General features: G+C 51.5%; 1 protein-coding gene across 1 annotated transcript; it reads left to right on the forward strand.

Moving 5' to 3' along the window:
* Positions 1-10,906: 10,906 nt before the first annotated feature.
* Tcf15 (transcription factor 15) lies at positions 10,907-16,732 on the forward strand (the record flags this gene model as incomplete). The annotated part of the gene is given in 2 exon segments (NM_001282299.1): positions 10,907-11,668; positions 16,325-16,732. Coding segments are annotated over 2 exon segments (588 nt in total). The 3' UTR covers positions 16,400-16,732.
* Between the last annotated feature and the right edge of the window lie 1,350 nt (positions 16,733-18,082).

Raw genomic sequence — 18,082 nt, forward strand, 5'->3', positions numbered from 1 at the left:
ACTAGGAGTCCACGCACTAGGAAACAGGAGAGGGAGAAGTGTAAGGTAGCCCTGGCTCCTGCTGTCTGGGTTGGGGTCCAGCATTGCTCTTTACAGTGGGTGGCATGAGGCAGATCACCTCATCCGTGTGCAACGGGGTGATGTTTGCATTGTCTTTCCAGGTGAAGAATGCCTGTGAGATGCCTGCTAGGCAGAAAGAGTACTGCTTCTGGCTCTGCACAGAGGACATGGGGATAGAGACGCTCGTGGTTTAGAAGAGGGACCTGAGTAGCAACTCTTCCCTGTCCCAGTTCTTAGAACAGAGAAGGAAGGGTACCCTCTTGCCCTGTCTCCTCAGGAATCCTAGGTGATCTGTGGAAGAGATCACTCACCGGGAATTGGAGCCTCAGAGATGCTCTGATAGAGTCCCTGCCAGCTGTACCCCACCCCCAGCCTGGGCTCTCCACAGCCCCTTCATCGGGAATTCCTCAGTCCAGCATGGAGTTCCGGTGGATTTTATGGGCCAGCCACAAGCAGACAAATGGAGAAGAAAAACATCCCCCTGGAGCCCACTCGCCTCTCAGAACCTGACTTCCGCTCAGCCGGAAAGACGCTGGGCTGTTTTAACCCTGTGTGGGAGGTGACCTCAGAGATGGATTCAAGACCCTCCCTGCCCCCACCCTGAATTGACACTGGTCTTTCCCAATGCTTTCCCCCAAGCATTTGGCAAAGCTGTTTCAAAGGTTGGTGAGATGTCGTGGAGGATGAGGAAACCTGCCACCAAGCCTGACAATCCCCATTTCATTCCTGGAACATACATGGTGAAGACAAGAACTGACTCCTCCACACAGGCATGATGGCATGCACACCCCAAGCTCCCAATAAACAAACAAACAGATAAATAAAAATTTGTAATTACAGCAGGTCTACTCATTGGGAAGTTCAGTATGCCTGACTAGCAGCCAACTGACCTATGAGAACAGGTCCAAGGCAAGTGTAGGATATAGGAGAGGCAGTAAGGTGGGCCAGCATGGGTTTGCACTATGCAGGAGCTGGAGATCCAGCTGGGCCTGTCTGGTTGGAAAGATCTTAATCCTGGCTCTGCAGCTAGGGCTGTCTCTCTGAAACTGGCTACAGGAGAGACTGTGCCATTGGTGGATGGGAGCAGGAAGCAGGCCACACTGCTGGCACTTGACACATAGCAGCCATTGTCACTGTCGTTGTCCCTCTTGCTCAAACCTGGCAGGGAGACCCCAGCACCCACAATCACAAATGGCACAAGCTCCCTTACTTTCCTACTTACCAAGCAGGACTTCAAGTACTGAGCACATTAAATTCCAGTCAGTCCCTACAGGTTCTGTGCAAGAGAAACTTGTCTGGCACCACAATAACACTAACGAGAGTGTGAGAGGGGAGAGCGGGCAGGGTGGTGACAATGCGAGTCACCTGAGCTCAGCTTTCAGCCTGTCACAGTGTCAATTTCATACGTTTCCCAATCTGCTGTGTTTTGGGGCGGTGACTTCACTGTTTAAAATGACCCTTTGTGTAGCATACATAGCATCTTGTCTAACGTCCCTTATCTCAAAAAGATATGTGTGTTAAATCAGTTTTGTTCAAGTGTGAGGTGTCACTTTAGGCATTTCGACGGATCAGATGAGACAGGTATTCTGGCACTCGGGAGTCACAGAATACTGAGTGTTACACAGCTCAGGTGGAAAGCTATCCTGGAGCTCGGGAGCTAAAGACTACCACAGGTCGCAGTAAGCATAGCCCCCCTTATAGCCCTGCCTCAGAGAAAGGCTTCCCCAGTCTATCTGCTCTGCTCCAGTGCAGCAGTTTTGCTCCGGTCTCTGGGGAAGTTGCTACCGTTCAGCTCTGCTTCTGCAGGAGTAGAAAGCGGAGTGTAACAACTCTGCTCTGCCAGGGGAAGGTTTCCCTGGCCAAAGTGTTACAGCCTCGCGCATTCTGCTCTGCCCAGGGTCGTCTCTGCTCCACCGCAAAAGACGGTTTTCACCCAAAGCTGGTCAAAGGGGTTTATTAGAAGGGAAGAATCCAGGAGAGTGACTGCCCTCTGCCACAGTGGCAGAGGACAGCCGGGTAGCTCGAACAGCAGCCACAAGCTGAACAGACAGAGTTTATATAGGGCTTCCAGGGTGGTGATTGGTCAGATTTTAATTTCCTGCTCAGAGATTGGCTAGTTTTCTGCACAGGATTAGGGTCAGATTTGGCTCTGGTTTTAGGGCCAAAGTGTGTTTCTTTCAGTGGTCCTTTTTAGCCTTTTGGCTCTAGTTTTAGGGCCAGGGTGTATTTCTTTCACTGGTTCTGATTCCAGGGACAAAGTGTGTTTCTTTGGTACTGGTTTCAGGGTCAGGGTACATTTCTTTGGTTCTGGTTGCAGGGCTAAAGTGTGTTTCTTTGGCTCTGCTCAGGGTGTGTTTCTTTGGCTGGCCCCCTTTCCCTACAGTCACGGTGAACTCAAAGTGAGTGACTCAATAACTCAGCAGAGGCCCCCATCACCAGGGATTGACTATTGATGAAAATGTGACTAGCAGGCTTGTGGGAGCAAGTGCTGAACTCAAAAGCTATTGCTTCAGGGGAGGTGCACGCATGGCATGTGTACATGTGTGCATGTGTACATGTACATGCAATGGTTTCATCAGGGTTACTTGCAGGGGAGTATGTAAAAGGCTATCTACCCAAGTACAGCAGTTGATGAATAGCTACACCCCTGAGGAAAATGTTCCTCCCTTCCCCAATGACCTTTAGCTGTCAGGAGATGTGGGGCTTCATGAGCCCCTCCCCACTCCATGATGGACTGTTGGTTGGCCCAATTTTGCACTTGTGTGCAGGTGATCACAGCTGCTGTAGATTCAAGAGTGTAATGGCCATGGCAGGCTTAGAAGACATCATTCTACAACGTTCCTCACCTTCCTCTGCCTCTTGGCATCCTTTCTGCCTCTCTTCTTTCCATGATGTTCCCTGGGCTTCACAGGGCAGACCCCAGATCTTCATAGGCAGAGTGGAGATATCATGTTTTTAAGTTACTACACCTATCACCAGCTGGAGTCCTGGGTGAGCTCCCTAATAACTCAAGACCAAATCCTATTCTGGAGCATGATGGTGATCGCCACACCCAGTTTCCAGAATGTTGGGAATAGAGTAGCACATAATGTACAGCAGTTAGTTCAGTGCCTGGCGCAGTGTGCTACAACTGGTAATGGCATTGTTCGTTATAACACCTGAATGTATTAGTAATGGCTTGTTTTTGGCTACATGTAACAGAAACCTTGTTGTGAATATTCCTTTGCAGTGTGTGAAGACATGCCATTGTGATTAGTTTAATAAAAAAAGCCGAACATCCAATAAATAGGCAGGATTTCCAGGCATAGAGGATGCTGGAAATAAGGGCAGAGTCTCATAGAGAAGCCAGCCATATGGGGCATGAATTGGACACACAAAATGGGATAGAGGTAAAAACCACGTGGGAGAATGTAAATGAATAAAAATATGGGTTAATTTAAGTCATAAGAACTAGTCAGAAACAAGCCTAAACTATTGGCTGAGCTTTCAAAATTAATAAGAAGTCTCCATGTGGTTATTTGGGAGCTGGCTAGGGAGACAGAAAAAAATCCAATTACACCTTCTATAACTGGTTCTCCAAATAGGAACTTTTTTTTTTGTGAAGCCAGAGACTACTGTGACTATTTAAAGAATCAACAGAGGACCAACTGCCCCATCCTTGGCATGGTACTTCTGTTCTCCCAGCCTCAAGCTGACTGCTGTGTCTCCAGGAATTCATCTCCATTCCAGGCAGGAAGAAAGGAAGGGTAAAAGCCAGAAGCCTTCTCAAGAGTCTCTAGTTTCTGTCATTTCATTTGGGGAAGTGGCCCTCCCTAGGAATCTCTCTCCTCATCTCCCTGGCCACACAGAGCCACACAGCCACCCCTGGCTGGGAGGCTGGCTAACAAGGGGAGTATTTCCAGCTAGGCTGCTGTCACCCTGGACACACTGGGGTTCTGTTGAAGAGCTGTGACCAAGGTGAGGCAGAGTGCCCCACCTGAGCACAGCCCACAAACATACCTTTTGTGCCAGATTACCATGGACCACATGGGGTAGACCGAAATGCTTTTATGTCATTAAGCACCCTCACCTAATATAAACCCCTAAGCTGCACCCAGACCACTTCTCCCAGGAAGCCTTCCCAGATTACACTGGGTCTCAGCTCTCACCCATGTAAGCTATGACAAAGTACCTGGAATAAACAACTGAGAAGTATGATGGATTTATTTGGACTCTGGGTTTTGGAGTTTTCTGTCTATCTATGCCTACTGAATCTATCTATTTTTTTTTTTACCTATGATGAGGGTGAAACATTGTAGTCAGTCAGAATCACTCACTTCATGACAGCCAAGAAGCAGAGAAAGACCAGAAAAAGACAGGGTCATGGGACATCCTTTTAGGCATGATTGAAGTCACCTACTTCCTCTAATCTGGCCCCAACTGTTGGTTTCCATGTCCTCCCAACGATGCCATCAAGTTACAGACCTGTCAGTGGAGCCAGAGTCCTCATTAGCCAACCATTTCTCCCAAGGCCACTTGTTGGCAAAAAGGTCTTTATTTAGGAACCTTAGGGGACATTAAAGCTGTAAACCTCTCTGAAATCATCCTGCACAGGCTGGACGAATCCTAGACAAGTGTTCTGCCACTGAGACACAACCCAGCCTTTGCTATCCCCTTGACTTCTCAACCATCTTGGTGCCTCCACCTCATTTGTAACTGGTGTCAAGACCAACCCCAACTAGCTAGACATCTAGGTGGGCTGAACCATTTGGTGGTTCCTTCTCCTGGGTAGCCTTTAGCAACAGCCTGACATTTCCCATGGTGGCACTAGCCTTCTGTCTGCTTCTCTGCAGTTCTTTTTTTGGGGGGAAGGGGGGGTTTGAGACAGGGTTTCTCTGTGTAGCTTTGGAGCCTATCCTGGAACTCGCTCTGAAGACCAGGTTGTCCTGAAACTCACAAGGAGCTGCCTGCCTCTGCTTCCCGAGTGCTGGGATTAAAGGTGTGCACCACCACTGCTCGGCTTTGAAATGCAGATTTCTGAGCTAACACAGTGGTATATGACAGTGACAACAGTTAACTTGACCGTGAGATGCTATATCATCCCAGGAGTGGGCATCTCTTCTGATTGGCTGCATCCTTGCTTCCCACAATCTGTTCTTGCTTTCTTCTTTACTAATAGCAACCCAGTACTCAGTTGCACATGTGGTCCCCAGCAGTAAAGACTATTTCCATCCAAGTTTAGTCAAACCACAAGATTAGGCGAGTGGCATGTGAGCAGAAGTGAGGCTGCAACTGCCAGACAAGTGTCCTGGAAGGACAGGCTGTCCTCCACCTTGGGCCTTGTGCTACCCTGCCTCACACACATGCCCTAGTTGAGATGCAGGCGGCATGGATTCAGCAGTCATTCTGGCCATGAAGCAACTTAGGGAGTGGAAGTCACATAAAACAGAGCAGAGAGGCAGCAACATGTCTTGCATTATTGACTGAGCACTACAGAAGAAAACACCTCGAACCCACAGGCCTGCAGCACCAGTACTGTTTCCCATCTGTGCACTGGGCCTGGTCAGTGGCCAGGTTGTACAGTTACAAAACTTCCAGGCTGCTTGACCCTACACCATGGTGATGCTGTACTCTGTGATAGCTCTGACCTCCCAGTCACATATACCAGGAGAAAGGATTAAAATATGCAGGTAAGTGATCGTTGTTATTATTTCTCTCTACTTCTAACCTTTGTTGATCATCTTCTTTGTTTGTTAGGAATTCTGCAGCTGAGGACTTCAGGATCCAGGTTGGGGAGATTGTTCAGTTGATGAGAAGCCGGGTGTGATTCCCCAAACCCACATTTAAAAGACTAGATGTGGGTCTGGAAATTGGCTCATTAGTTACAAGCACTGGTTGTGGTGGCACACACCTTTCATTCCAGCCCTCAGCAGGCAGAGGCAGGTGGATTTCTGTAAGTTCAAGACTAGCCTGGTCTACAAAGCGAGTTCCAGGATAGCCAGAGCTATTATACAGAGAAACCCTGTCTTGAAAAACAAAAACAAAACAAAACAAAACCCCCAGAGCACTGGCTGCTCTAGCAGAGGGCCTGGGTTTGATTTCTAGCATCCACAATCACCTGTAACCCCACTCCCAGGGGATCTGATGCCCTCTTCTAGCCTCTGAGAGCACCAGGTGTGTATGTGGTGCATACATACATGCAGACAAAGTACCCATACCTATAAAATTAAAGTAAAAAGTTGTGTGTGATGGCACACTTGAAATCCCAGTGCCAAGAACAAAGACAGGAGATCACAGTGGCAATCAAGAGGACGGCCACTATGAACCACCACAGCAACCACGTAGGTGGGAATTTGTAACCTCTTCATTCATTAGTTTACTTATTAATATGCTCATTATCGCTCACGATGTGCCAGGCTCCAGCCTGGCATGCTGTCATGCATTCCCCTCCTTCACAATGCACCATCTGCTGAGGAAGAAAGCCAGAGATGGAGGACACGTCTGTCTGGCACCCATTTTTCTTTCTCACGAGGAAGTTGGCTGATTCTAAGAGCCAGGGGTGAAGTGGACCCCATGTTTTGCCGAGGGGCGTGTGGATTGAGGCAGGCATCACATGGTAGAGTCCGTGTCCTGAGGCTCAGTATGTGGGCCCTTTGTGCCCCCAGCCATGCTGTCCTGGTGTGAACACCCCAGAATCACACACATGAACACAGTCACACATAAGCATGTACAAACACATACGCATAAGCACATATATACACATATGCACATAAATACACATGAATACATACATGTACACATGCACAGACACACAACACACACACACACACACACACACACACACACACACACACACACACACACAGAGGAGTCGCTGAACCATGTGCCAGAAGTTCACTTCCATTTGCTTCAGGAGAAGCCAGAGGAAACCAGGATCTACCACTAAGGATGGAGGCCTGGTGCTGAATGCTCACCACATGTGCCTAGCAGCAATGGACATGTGTGAGACTCTGCACACAGAACAGTGGCAAGGAAACAAAATCAAACAAAAGGAAATCCTCCAAGAAACTGGTCTATGGAAAGTACCATCTGCAATTTCACCCACTCACACAAATCAGCACCATAAGTAACTGGTAAGGACACATATGAATCCAGAGTACACTTCAAAAATAGTATGTGGGGTTCAGTGGGTTATATTAAAAGAGAGAGGAAACAAAGTTTGGAGTAGGTGGGGTGAATCTGGAGGAACTGGGGGAAGGTGGAGAGTACATAGGCTCAAAAAACACTGAATGCATGTATGAAAGTCTAAAATAAATATATATGTAGTCTGTTCTAGAACTCACCCTTGTAGACTAGGCTGGCCTTGAACTCAAGAGATCTGCCTGCCTCTACTTCCTGAGTTCTGGAATTAAAAGTGTGCACCACAACCACCTGGCAAAACATTGTATTTAATAAAAAAAAATAGTGGGCATCTAGGTGGAGATTGGAATGAAGAAAGAGAACTCATGAAGAACCAGAAGATGCTACACCAGGGTATGGGTGGAGTTGCAAAGCAGACTGCAATGAGAAGCTACACTAAGACCAGGCATAGGTCTGGTCCTAGCCAGAGACAGGCCCACCAACCAAAAAGGATGGTGGAACAAAGGCCCAGAGGCTACATAGTTGGTGCCTCTGAACAAATGCAAGAGCTTCCATGGCTCAGAAAGCCAGGCTATGCAAGCAGGGAGACTGGCTAGCTGCTGCTCCACTGGCCTGGAATCTTCTTTCTCTTGCTGAGTGGCCTCCAGTCAGCCCTCACATCCACTGGCTGCCTCACATGCCAGATGATGTGGAAGAAGGACTCTGGAGTCAGACCAACTTGAGCTCCTGTTCTGGCTGGCTAGTTGATCCCATGCAAGTAACTGATTCTTCCTTGATGAACCTCAGTTTCTCTGTCTATAAAATGGGGATTGTAAGGCAGCAACGGGCAGTAAGTATAATGAGAAAAATCTGTAAAGTCTATCTTCTATGGAGGTTTTAACACAGTGGAGACAGATGGTGTGTGGAGAAGGGGGGGGGAGAATGTGTTTACAGTTGCAACCCCAGCTTCCCAAACTGCTGAATACATAGCAATGCTGTTGCAGTGTCTTCCCATTGCTATGATAAAAACACCCTATGAAGGCAACTTAAGGGGGGCAAGGGTTGACTTCAGCTTACACAGTTCAAGGTAACTGGCAGTCACTGTCTTAACAGCAACAGGAGCTTGAGCCACCAATCACATTGTATACACAGTAAAGAAACAGAAAGGGGGATGGGATGGATGGATACACGCTTGCTAGTGTTCAACTCCCTCCTTTTCATTGGTTCAGGGCCCTATGAAGTGGTGTCATTCACATTCAGGGTCTTCACACTTCAATACACCCAACTAAGAAAAACGATCACAGGCGTCTTCAGAGGTCCATTCCCTAGTGATTCTAGCCTTTGTCAAGTTGAGAATCAACACCAGCTATCAGTCTGTAGACTATGATTTCCATAGCATTAGAAGATCAGACAGACAGAAAGGGTTGGGCTACTGGCAGGTGAGAGGGACTGTAACTGCTCTAGCCCTGGCAGTCAGAGAAGGCCTCTGATGGAGATGACATTTGGAGGAAGTGAGGGATCACCTGCGTATGTCTGGAGACAGTGGTGTTCCCAGAAGCGGGCTCTGGGAATGGAGAAGCCAGTGTGGCTGGAGCAGAGAAGGGCATGAGGACTGTAAGGGGCTGAGGCTTTCACATAGATGGGCCAAGCAGACAGCAGAAGCTCCGTGCACTCCTGCTGACCAGTCTTGGAAGAGCAGATACCTCTTGATCCTTCTAAGCCATGGGCAAAGCAATACAAACTCACTTCCAGTTCTTAGCTCTTACTGAATGCCAGGCCCTGATTTCTTGGCAAAGGATCTAGGCACTGTCACTGGCCCTAAGAATGGGAGATATCCTTAACTCAATTTTCTAGAACAGCAAAAATGAGACCCCAAGAAGCCGCTGACCTTGAACTGAAGCCAGATTTCTTTGATGCCAGACCCTGGCTGGCTCTGACCACATTGTCCTGAAATTCTTTGTTTACAGCTCTCTTTCCTCTGCTGCAGCCAGCCACTTGGTCTCATTCATGGTTTTATTTTACTTCCAAGGTCCCTTGTGTCCAAACCTGCCCAAAGAGCAACTGAATGAATGAGCCTTTGGAGGCGGGGCCCTCCTGCCTCTCAGGCATCTCCATTTTGGATCTGGAATTGGGAGGGGGGCTGGACAGGAATTCCAAGCCTCCAGAGGGTCAGGAGCAGAGGGGAGGGGGAAGCCGGGAGAAAGCGAAAGTGAAGGGAGCAGGGAGCCCCTGCGAGGAGGCGCGGACAGGGGAGGAAATCTCCCGGTCAGTAATAATTCATGGTCTCAGGAAGCAGCCACGGCTGGAGCGCTGGAGCAGCGTACGCGACTGGCCCTGTGGGGAGGGGCCCGAGGAGGCGCCTCCCGAAAGCCCTGGCTGGGTCACGGTCAAATGGTATGGGGGTGGGGAACCAGGTGTGGGAGACAGACTATCCCTACAGACCTTGGGCTCGGAAGACTTAAGGGTTTCCTGTCCCAGAGGCTCCGTGGTGGTTCCCTTCTGGGCTAGATCGGGGGTGCTGGAGAAACGCAGTCCTTGGAGCTGGAAGGGGTCTTCCAGAAAACCAAGAAGCTCCTACAAGCCTTTTGCTTTGGGCAGTTCTAATCATCATTTGAGAGGAAAGGAAAACTATTTTCAAGGCCAAGTGGATGCTGATTTTACCAGTTCTGGGTTGGCACTGAGAAGCAGGTATGCGTGGCATGAGGACCCCAGTGGCCAGTCATTCTCTGCTCAGTTATTCTTCCCATATCCTCTAGAAATTTCTGAAAGAAGTGGGAGGGGCGGCGCTGACAGGAGATGAAGTAGGGGATCCTGGAGTAATGAAGCCAGATCTGCACCGTGGGCACTGTCCAGCAACTTTAGATGACACAAAACTGTCCTGTTGGCCCCACCAGTCTCCAGGGGTTGAGAAGCAAAGTTAATTTTGTTCTGATCTTTATCTTCCAACTAAAACCATGCCTGACGTATCATAGAACCCAGCCAAATGGGACTTGGGTGTTTGTTTTGCTGGGAAGGGGGTGTCTTAGAGTTTCTATTGCTGCGACAAAGCACCATGACCAAAAAGCAAGTTGGGAAGGAAAGGGTATATTTAGCTTACACTTCAGCATTGCTGTTCATCACTGAAGGAAGTCGGGACAGGAACCCAAACAGGGCAAGATCCCAGAGGCAGGAGTCGATGAAGAAGCCATGGAGGAGTGCTGCTTACTTAGGCTTGCTTCCCCTGGCTTGCTCAACCCACCTTCTTATAGAACCCAGAACCAGCAGCCCAGGGATGACACCACCGCCCAGGATGGCATCACCCACCATGACTGCACCCTCCCCATTGATCACTAATTGAGAAAACGCCTTATAACTGGATCTCATGGAGGCATTTCCTCACCTAAGGCCCTCTCCTCTCTGATGACTCTAGCTGTGTCAGGTTGACACAGAAAGCCAGCAAATGCAGGGGTAGAGAAAAGAAAAAAAGTTTGTCAGCAAGAAAGGTGACCCCTCGGACAGCTCCAGCATCACAGTGCATGCTGGTGAGCTCACATAAAGTGCAGTGTCCTGGGCCACACTCCTAGCTGCTGAATGGAACAGAATGGAACAGTCTAGTCTGAGAAGCTTAGTCCAAAGTCTCTGGTCGGGGTTCTGATAGCACACCGAAGTTGCTAGGACACGGGATTCGACTTCTGAGTGCGGAGACAGGACATGCTAACAGGGGCCTGACAGTTGTCTCCCAGAAGTCTGGATCCGAGCGTCTGTCCAGCTCAGTCCCAGAGCCTTCGGGGAGGGCCAAGAGCTTTCAACTTGGGGGGGGGGTCCACAGGAGCAGGCGCGTCGTCATTGGCCGGGGCGGGGCGGGGGTGTCCCATTGGCCCCGTCCGGACCGCCTCGTGATTGGCTCCTCCCTCGGCTATAAGGCGGCGACCGGCTGGTCCGTGGGAGCGCGCGGGAGCGCACGGCGGGGGCGGCGGCTCGGGGAAGCAGGCGAGCGGAGGCCCGTGGCCGGGCGCCCATGGCGTTCGCGCTGCTGCGCCCGGTTGGCGCGCACGTGCTGTACTCGGACGTGCGGCTGCTGAGCGAGGACGAGGAGAACCGCAGCGAGAGCGACGCCTCGGACCAGTCGTTCGGGTGCTGCGAAGGGCTGGAGACGACGCGGCGCGGCCCAGGTCCCGGGGGCGGGCGGCGGGCAAGCAGCGGCGCGGGCCCGGTGGTGGTGGTGCGGCAGCGACAAGCGGCCAACGCGCGCGAGCGAGACCGCACGCAGAGCGTGAACACGGCCTTCACCGCCCTGCGCACACTCATTCCCACTGAACCGGTGGACCGAAAGCTGTCCAAGATCGAGACGCTGCGTCTGGCGTCCAGCTACATCGCGCACCTGGCCAACGTGCTAATGCTGGGCGACGCAGCCGACGATGGGCAGCCGTGTTTCCGCGCGGCGGGCGGTGGCAAGAGCGCGGTCCCCGCCGCCGACGGCCGTCAGCCGCGCTCCATCTGCACCTTCTGTCTCAGCAACCAGCGCAAAGGGGTGAGTGCACGCGCGCCTGCTGCAACCGGACCATCAGGGTTGGGGGCGGGTGTTGGACCTCCCAGGAGCCATGGACACCCTCTCCTTTGGAAGCGACCTCGGAACAGCGGCGGAGGCGGTGTCTCGTGCCCTAGGATTAAAGCAGAGCAGAGCGATCCTCTTGCTTAACCCCCAAACAGAAAGCTTAGAGGGAAACAGGGAAGGCGCCGGTCTGACTTAATTGAGCCTTGAAAGGTGCCCGCACCCTGGGACGACCTTCCTCTTTACCTGATGCTTGCACCTCTGGGCAGGTAGCTGGTTGTCACCTCAGTTATCCCTGGGGCGCTACAGATAAAGGCACTGCTCACATTTACAGGAAGCAGGCTCTGGGCTTGCTTACTAGGTAGGTATCACTCTGAGCAAACATCATCCCTAATAAATTGTTCCATGTTCTAAACATGACTCAACAGCAGGAGACTGAGAAGAAAGCCCGAGGTCCTCAACAGGTGTGTAGGAAGGGGTCCTTAAAGAATATAGGGTTAGGAGGGGACACTGTTGTCTGCTTGTGTCTAAGTTAAGAGGCTGGCTGGCCACTGGGGAGCAGCAGAAATCTCTGGGGCCCTCTTAGCCAAAACTGCCCGGGCCTGCTTGGCCCCCAGGCTCGAACCCTTTCACAGCCTGGGCTTGTCTTACATCGAGGAAGTTAGGTCACCAGCTACTGTTTACATCTGGAGAAACAGAGGATCAGAGAATCTTGCCTTACTCTCCATGGCTGTGACAAAGATCACTAATTGTATTGAATCCCCTGAATACAATACTCAGCACACTGGTTCTCATAGCTCTACCCTGGGAAAGACCTCAGTGGCCTAGCCTCAGCCTGCCCTCTGGCTCAAACTGACTTCAAACTGGCACTGACTTCCCAGCCCCCAGATACATCACTTTCTCTGAGTGAGTTCTCTTAACCTGACTGGTACCCTTTTGAGGGTCCCCGTCAGTGCCTCAGGCTGGGGAGGAAAGTAAGAGCTGGCCTTCAGGTGAGCATCTGGAATGGAAAGGCTAACTGGGCCTGGCAAGTGCTCCTTTACCGCCTGTCACAGGCTCATCCAGGTCAGCTTCCCTGTAGGAATATACCCAGAGAAGCAGATGTGTCCCTACCTGCCAGTCAAGTGCTCCCAGTACAGCATTGGGGCAGGACAGGAGGATGACAAGGATACTGTGGGACTTTGAGAGCCTGGGAGAAGCCCAGCCTCAGAGTGAGGCTGAAGAGCTAAATCCCCAAAAGATATGTGGAAACAGAGATACTCACACGGGTAAAGGGTGGGAAAAGGGTGCTTTAGAGCATGCATGGTAGGACTTGGGGTTTGCAGTCATGGTCTAGAGCAGTGGTTCTCAACCTTCCTAACGCTCTGACCCTTTAATACAGTTCCTCATGTTGCGGCGACCCCAACCATAAAACTATTTCATTGCTACTTCATGACTGTAATTTTGCTACTGCTATGAATTAGTGTAAATATCTGATGTGCAGGATATCTGATGCATGACCCCTGTGAAAGGGTCATGACCCCTGTGAAAGGGTCATGACCCCTTGGGTTAGAGAATCCCTGCTCTAGAGAAAGCAGTGGGAAGATGTTGAAGGCAGAGGTGGACCACAGTGACAGGAGTCTTCCTAGTACACGTCCGTGCTCAGCGCTCTTCCTTTAGGTCCCTTAAGGGGCAGAGAAGGAGCCCTGTGTCCACGGCCACCTGCCTGGACAGGCTGCCCTGCCCGAGGAGCACTGTGCTGCAGAGCGGGATTGGCACTCTGGCCTGGCTACCTGGGAAGTGGTAAAGGTGACAGCAGGAGGGCCCTGGGCCTGCAGGCTGCGGAGAAGGCACGTCTGTGCCCACCACCACAGCAGTCAGAACGGGGCTCCTTTGCAGCACTGGGGACTGGCCGAAGCCTGACTGCTGCCTTGGGATCTGTCTGTGGGATCAAGAACCCAACCAAATTTGGTTGTAGAAGCCATGCTCAGTCACACAGGCTCCTCTGGGAATAGGCCAGGGGGGTGATCCTGGCCAGTGCTAGCCCCTCTAGGACTTGTCTGGAAGATGCTAGATGTTTGGGGGAGCCCCTGCACACTTCTGAGCTCTGAGGTCAAGCCCCCACTCCTTCCCCTCTAATCCTGGCTGGTCTGGGGTTGTGGTTGCCATGGACGCAGTCCCCTATAGTTCCTTCCTGCTCTGGATGAGCTAAGGTGGCCTCTGTGGTAGTAGGACCGAGCGGAAAGCGGGTTCTTGTCTCGGCCTTGTTTTCCCTTCTGTCACCTGGGAGTAGAACTAGACAGGGTCCTTTGGGGAGGTGATTCCCCACTGTTGGTGTGCCCAACTAACAGCAGAGGGTTGACAAGGTACCAGGAGGTACCGCTGGAAGATGCTGGTAATCATATTCTGAATGTCTGTGGACCACCTGCTGTGTTGTTCAAGTTGCACCGAGCTCTTCCTGGTGAGTGTGGTGGTTCACATTGTAGCCCCCACTACCCAGAAGGCTGGGGTAGAAGATCCCAGGTGTGAGGCATGAAGGCCCCTTAGTGAGACCCTGTTTCGAAAAGTAAAAGCAAGACTGGACCTACAGCTCAGCAATAGAACACTTGTCTGCCACAAGCGAGGCCTTGGATTCCGTCCCCAGTACCATATACAAAGAGAGCCTTACCTGTTAGTGTGCGACACCTGTGTGAGCTTGTTTATTCTGTAAAATACTACCATGCTACAGGTGAGGGAGCGAAGGCTCCATCCAGCAGGGAGTCCATGTTAGCGCAGGAGTGTCTCACCCTGGACCTGGTTAAACCTCTGTTGGGGCTCTTGGCAGTGGACACAGCTGTGTTCACATTCCACTGCACCTGGGGGCCGGCTGACCGTTCCACAGATGAAGAGGTGAACTGTCCCAGCATTCCCACGGAACCCAGTTCTCTGAATGACCTACAGACTCAGGGTGGAGGTGGTGCTCCTGGTCTCTGAGGACCTCAGAGTGAAGTGGGGGAGGGCTCTGTCCCCTAGCCTCCCTCTCCCTGCCCCATCCACCCTTCTCAGCTTCTCCTGCCAGAGTCTGTCTGAGAAGCCCAAGCCCCAGGCTCTGCTGGGACCATGGCCTCAGCCCTCAAAATAGCCCTGCCTGTGAATGAACATACTGTCCCTGGGCCCAGAGAGCCTCCAGGGAGGCTGGGCTCACATCTGGATGGATCTGCCCCAACCTGGGCTGGGGCAGAGGCAGGAGGCAGCAGAGGCAGAGCTCCCAGATGGTCCACTGGGTCTCTAGATGAACTGAGGTCACCGCCAGCTCAGCCATTCCCAGCCGGCTGAGCACTTACTGTGATAATCCACTCTACATGGGGGCCTGAAAGGCAGCAGGGTTCTCCCTAGCTCTGACTAAACAGCTGGTGTTTCTGGGCCAGTTACTCAACACCGGAATCCTCAAAAGAGGGAACGCTAGTCTGGGCATGGTGGCACAGGCTTGTAACCCCAGCACTCGGACGAAGGAAGGCCGAGGCAGGAGGATCTGAAGTTCAAGGTCAACCTAGGCTACATAACTACATACTGTCAGAAAGCAAGAAGGCAGTGCCAGGGCTGTGAGCTATCTCATTCTCAGTGAGGGTCTAACCCATGGCCATCCTGAGCATGTTGGTGAGAGGGTCAAGGCTGAAGGACTGGTGGCTTCAGGGACTGCTGCCTTGAGCTTGAAGCAGCACTGGCTGGCGCCTGCAGAGCTCCAGCCCCAGGCTGGAGGAATGCCCTTCTCTGCCACTTCCTGGACTCCAGGCCTAACGAGGAAGCAAAGGTAAATCTTGCCTCCCTCCTTGGTTTACTCCAGGAAAATGTCCCAAATAGCAGCACCAAGTGGGAAGCAACTTCATTCATAGAGAAAGCTTCGTGGAAGGCCAGTGCCGAGGGTATGCTCCCTGCACACGGGAGACCCCGGTGAAGGCAAGGAAGCTGAAAACCTGTCTGATTTTGAAGGTGGCCCAGACAGTGACTGGGCGTGTGCACAATCAAGTGCATACACACACACACACACACACACACACACACACACCTATTTCATAGTCAGGCAGGGCGTTTTCCTCGCCCCTTCATGTAAAATATACTTTACAGTGTGTGAAAATTGTATGGCCTTGGAATGTAGCAGTTCAGTCCCCAGCACCCTCTGCCCTATGGGGGTGTCTGTTATATACACGTATTCAATTTGGGGGATTTGTTCTTGTCTTTTGAGACAGGGCCTCATTATGCAGCTCTGTCTGGTTTGGAACTCACTATGTAGACCAGGCTGACCTCGAATTCATGGGCAAGCCTCCATGCCTCTGGGATTCCAGGCATGTGTCAGCACACCCAGCATGTATTAGGTTTCTTAAGACAAAAGATCTTCAGGTGGGAAAGGGAAGGATAAGGTAAACTGTTACAAAGGAGGGGATCTCTGACATCCCCTCTGGAGAGGGACGCAATGGCTCACACACACACACTTCCCTCCATAGGTGGCACTCATTCCCCTGCTGTTGTCCCTAAACACTGTCACCCGTGATGCTCCCTGTCATCACAATCTCGTCTGCCTCTTCAACAGAGAACTTACTGTGTGGCTGAACTTTATCAAGCCTCTGTTGCTGGGCACATAGCTTCCAACTCACCTTGGCACTTCTTTCTCTCCTGCAGGGTAGCCGTCGTGACCTGGGGGGCAGCTGCTTGAAAGTGAGGGGTGTTGCCCCCCTCAGAGGGCCTCGGCGATGAGCCTGGTCCCTGCAGTGTTTGCTTCAAGAAGGACTCCAGAGAAAGAGGCTAGGAGCCAGCCCCTCACTGGACAGAGGAGAAGATTCCAGAAGCCCAAACCACTCCTGCTTTGTGTAGGGACCAGAGGACAATGGCCTGGACACAGGGCCCACCCTGGAGAGCCATGAGGACCCAACTAGCCATTCAGGCCCAGCTGGCCAAGGACAAGGCAGAAAGTTCAGAAAACCAAAGACTATTTTTGAAAGTGTGTGTGTGTGTGTGTGTGTGTGTGTGTGTGTGTTAATGTGATATGTGAGAGAATTTGGTGGGGTTAAAATAAAGGTATTTTTAAATAAATGATGTGGATCCTGGATACGTAAGGGGAGGGATGGGGACAGTGGGACTTGGAGACAGACCCCTCTCTAGGACTGAAGATTGTCACAGCTGTGGCAAAGGCTTCTCACCATGGACAGGAAGCTATAGGTAGACCCTCCTCACAGCCTTCCCTTAGTTCAGAGTTATAAACACTATTGGATAGTGACCAAAGAAATCCACATTATATTTATTTGTGAGTGAGGAATAGAACCGTGGTTCAAATTCAAAAGCTCCTAGAGGGCACGTGGTGACGAGTCCGCCTCCACTAGCTCCTCCTTCAGGTTACCTGATGCCTCCTCGCCCCTCAGTGGAGCTTGCTACTGTCCGGAGTCAGTTTGGAAATGGCTCCGTTCTTCTGCTCGCTGCTTATGCTGCCTTCTGTGAGTGTGTCTTAGTGGGACACACATCACCACCCAGCCTACGTGGTTTACCAAGTGCTGAAGGCAGAATCTTAGTTTTAGAAACCGGTATGTTACAGGTGACACCCTGAGGTCTGTCTGCTTTTAAAACCCTAAGTAGGGGCCATTGAGATGACTCTACCAGTAAAAACCCTTGCCACCAAGCTTGACAGCCTTTGGAACTCGCGTAGTGGAAGGAGAGAACAGACTCCCTCAAGTTGTCCCCTAACCTCCACATGTGCCTCACACACACATGCATACACACGAAATAAAATAGCAAAAGGGAGGGGAAGAAGCAGCCCTTCCCCTGTCTGGGTAGTGAGCCAGCAGCCCTGGGAGACGGCGCGCCTGTGCTTACACTGCGCAGATTCATCCGAGAATACAGCACAGACAGCCTGGCTACTGGAACCCAGGGAAGCCAGAGGATCTGGGCTTTGTGGCTCAGCCTAGGTGCCTATGAGGCCAGGGTCAGAGAAGCTCAGAGAAAGCAAGGAGGAAGGCTGGGACCAGCCAGGCAGCCACCCTTATCACAGCAAGGGACATTCACATATCATTATGTTCTTATTAGCGAGCACTTTCATTTCATGTTTACTGATTGGTGGCTCCCCGAACTAACAGTGCTCGCTGTGAGTATCTGACCCTCTGGCAGAGGAACCGTGAGGTAGCCTATTTTGCAGATCAGTAAACTGTAGCCAAATGTCAACTGTGCCAACCTCCACAGGATCAAGCCTAACCCACCCAGCTCTCCCTACAGACAAAACGGCCAGCAAGAGGGACCAGAATGGTTTGCCCCTTGTCATACAGGCTGGAACCAGTGGTGCAACCCCGCACTTACTCTATTAGCATGGGACATGAAGGAGGAGGGTCCCCAGGGGCCACACTGCCCAGGAGACCTACCCCACGCCCTCTCCCTCAGTTCCTGTGTCCAGGG

The sequence above is a fragment of the Mesocricetus auratus genome, unplaced genomic scaffold, assembly GCF_017639785.1.
Source record: "Mesocricetus auratus isolate SY011 unplaced genomic scaffold, BCM_Maur_2.0 Super-Scaffold_100004, whole genome shotgun sequence".
Lineage (NCBI taxonomy): Eukaryota > Metazoa > Chordata > Mammalia > Rodentia > Cricetidae > Mesocricetus > Mesocricetus auratus.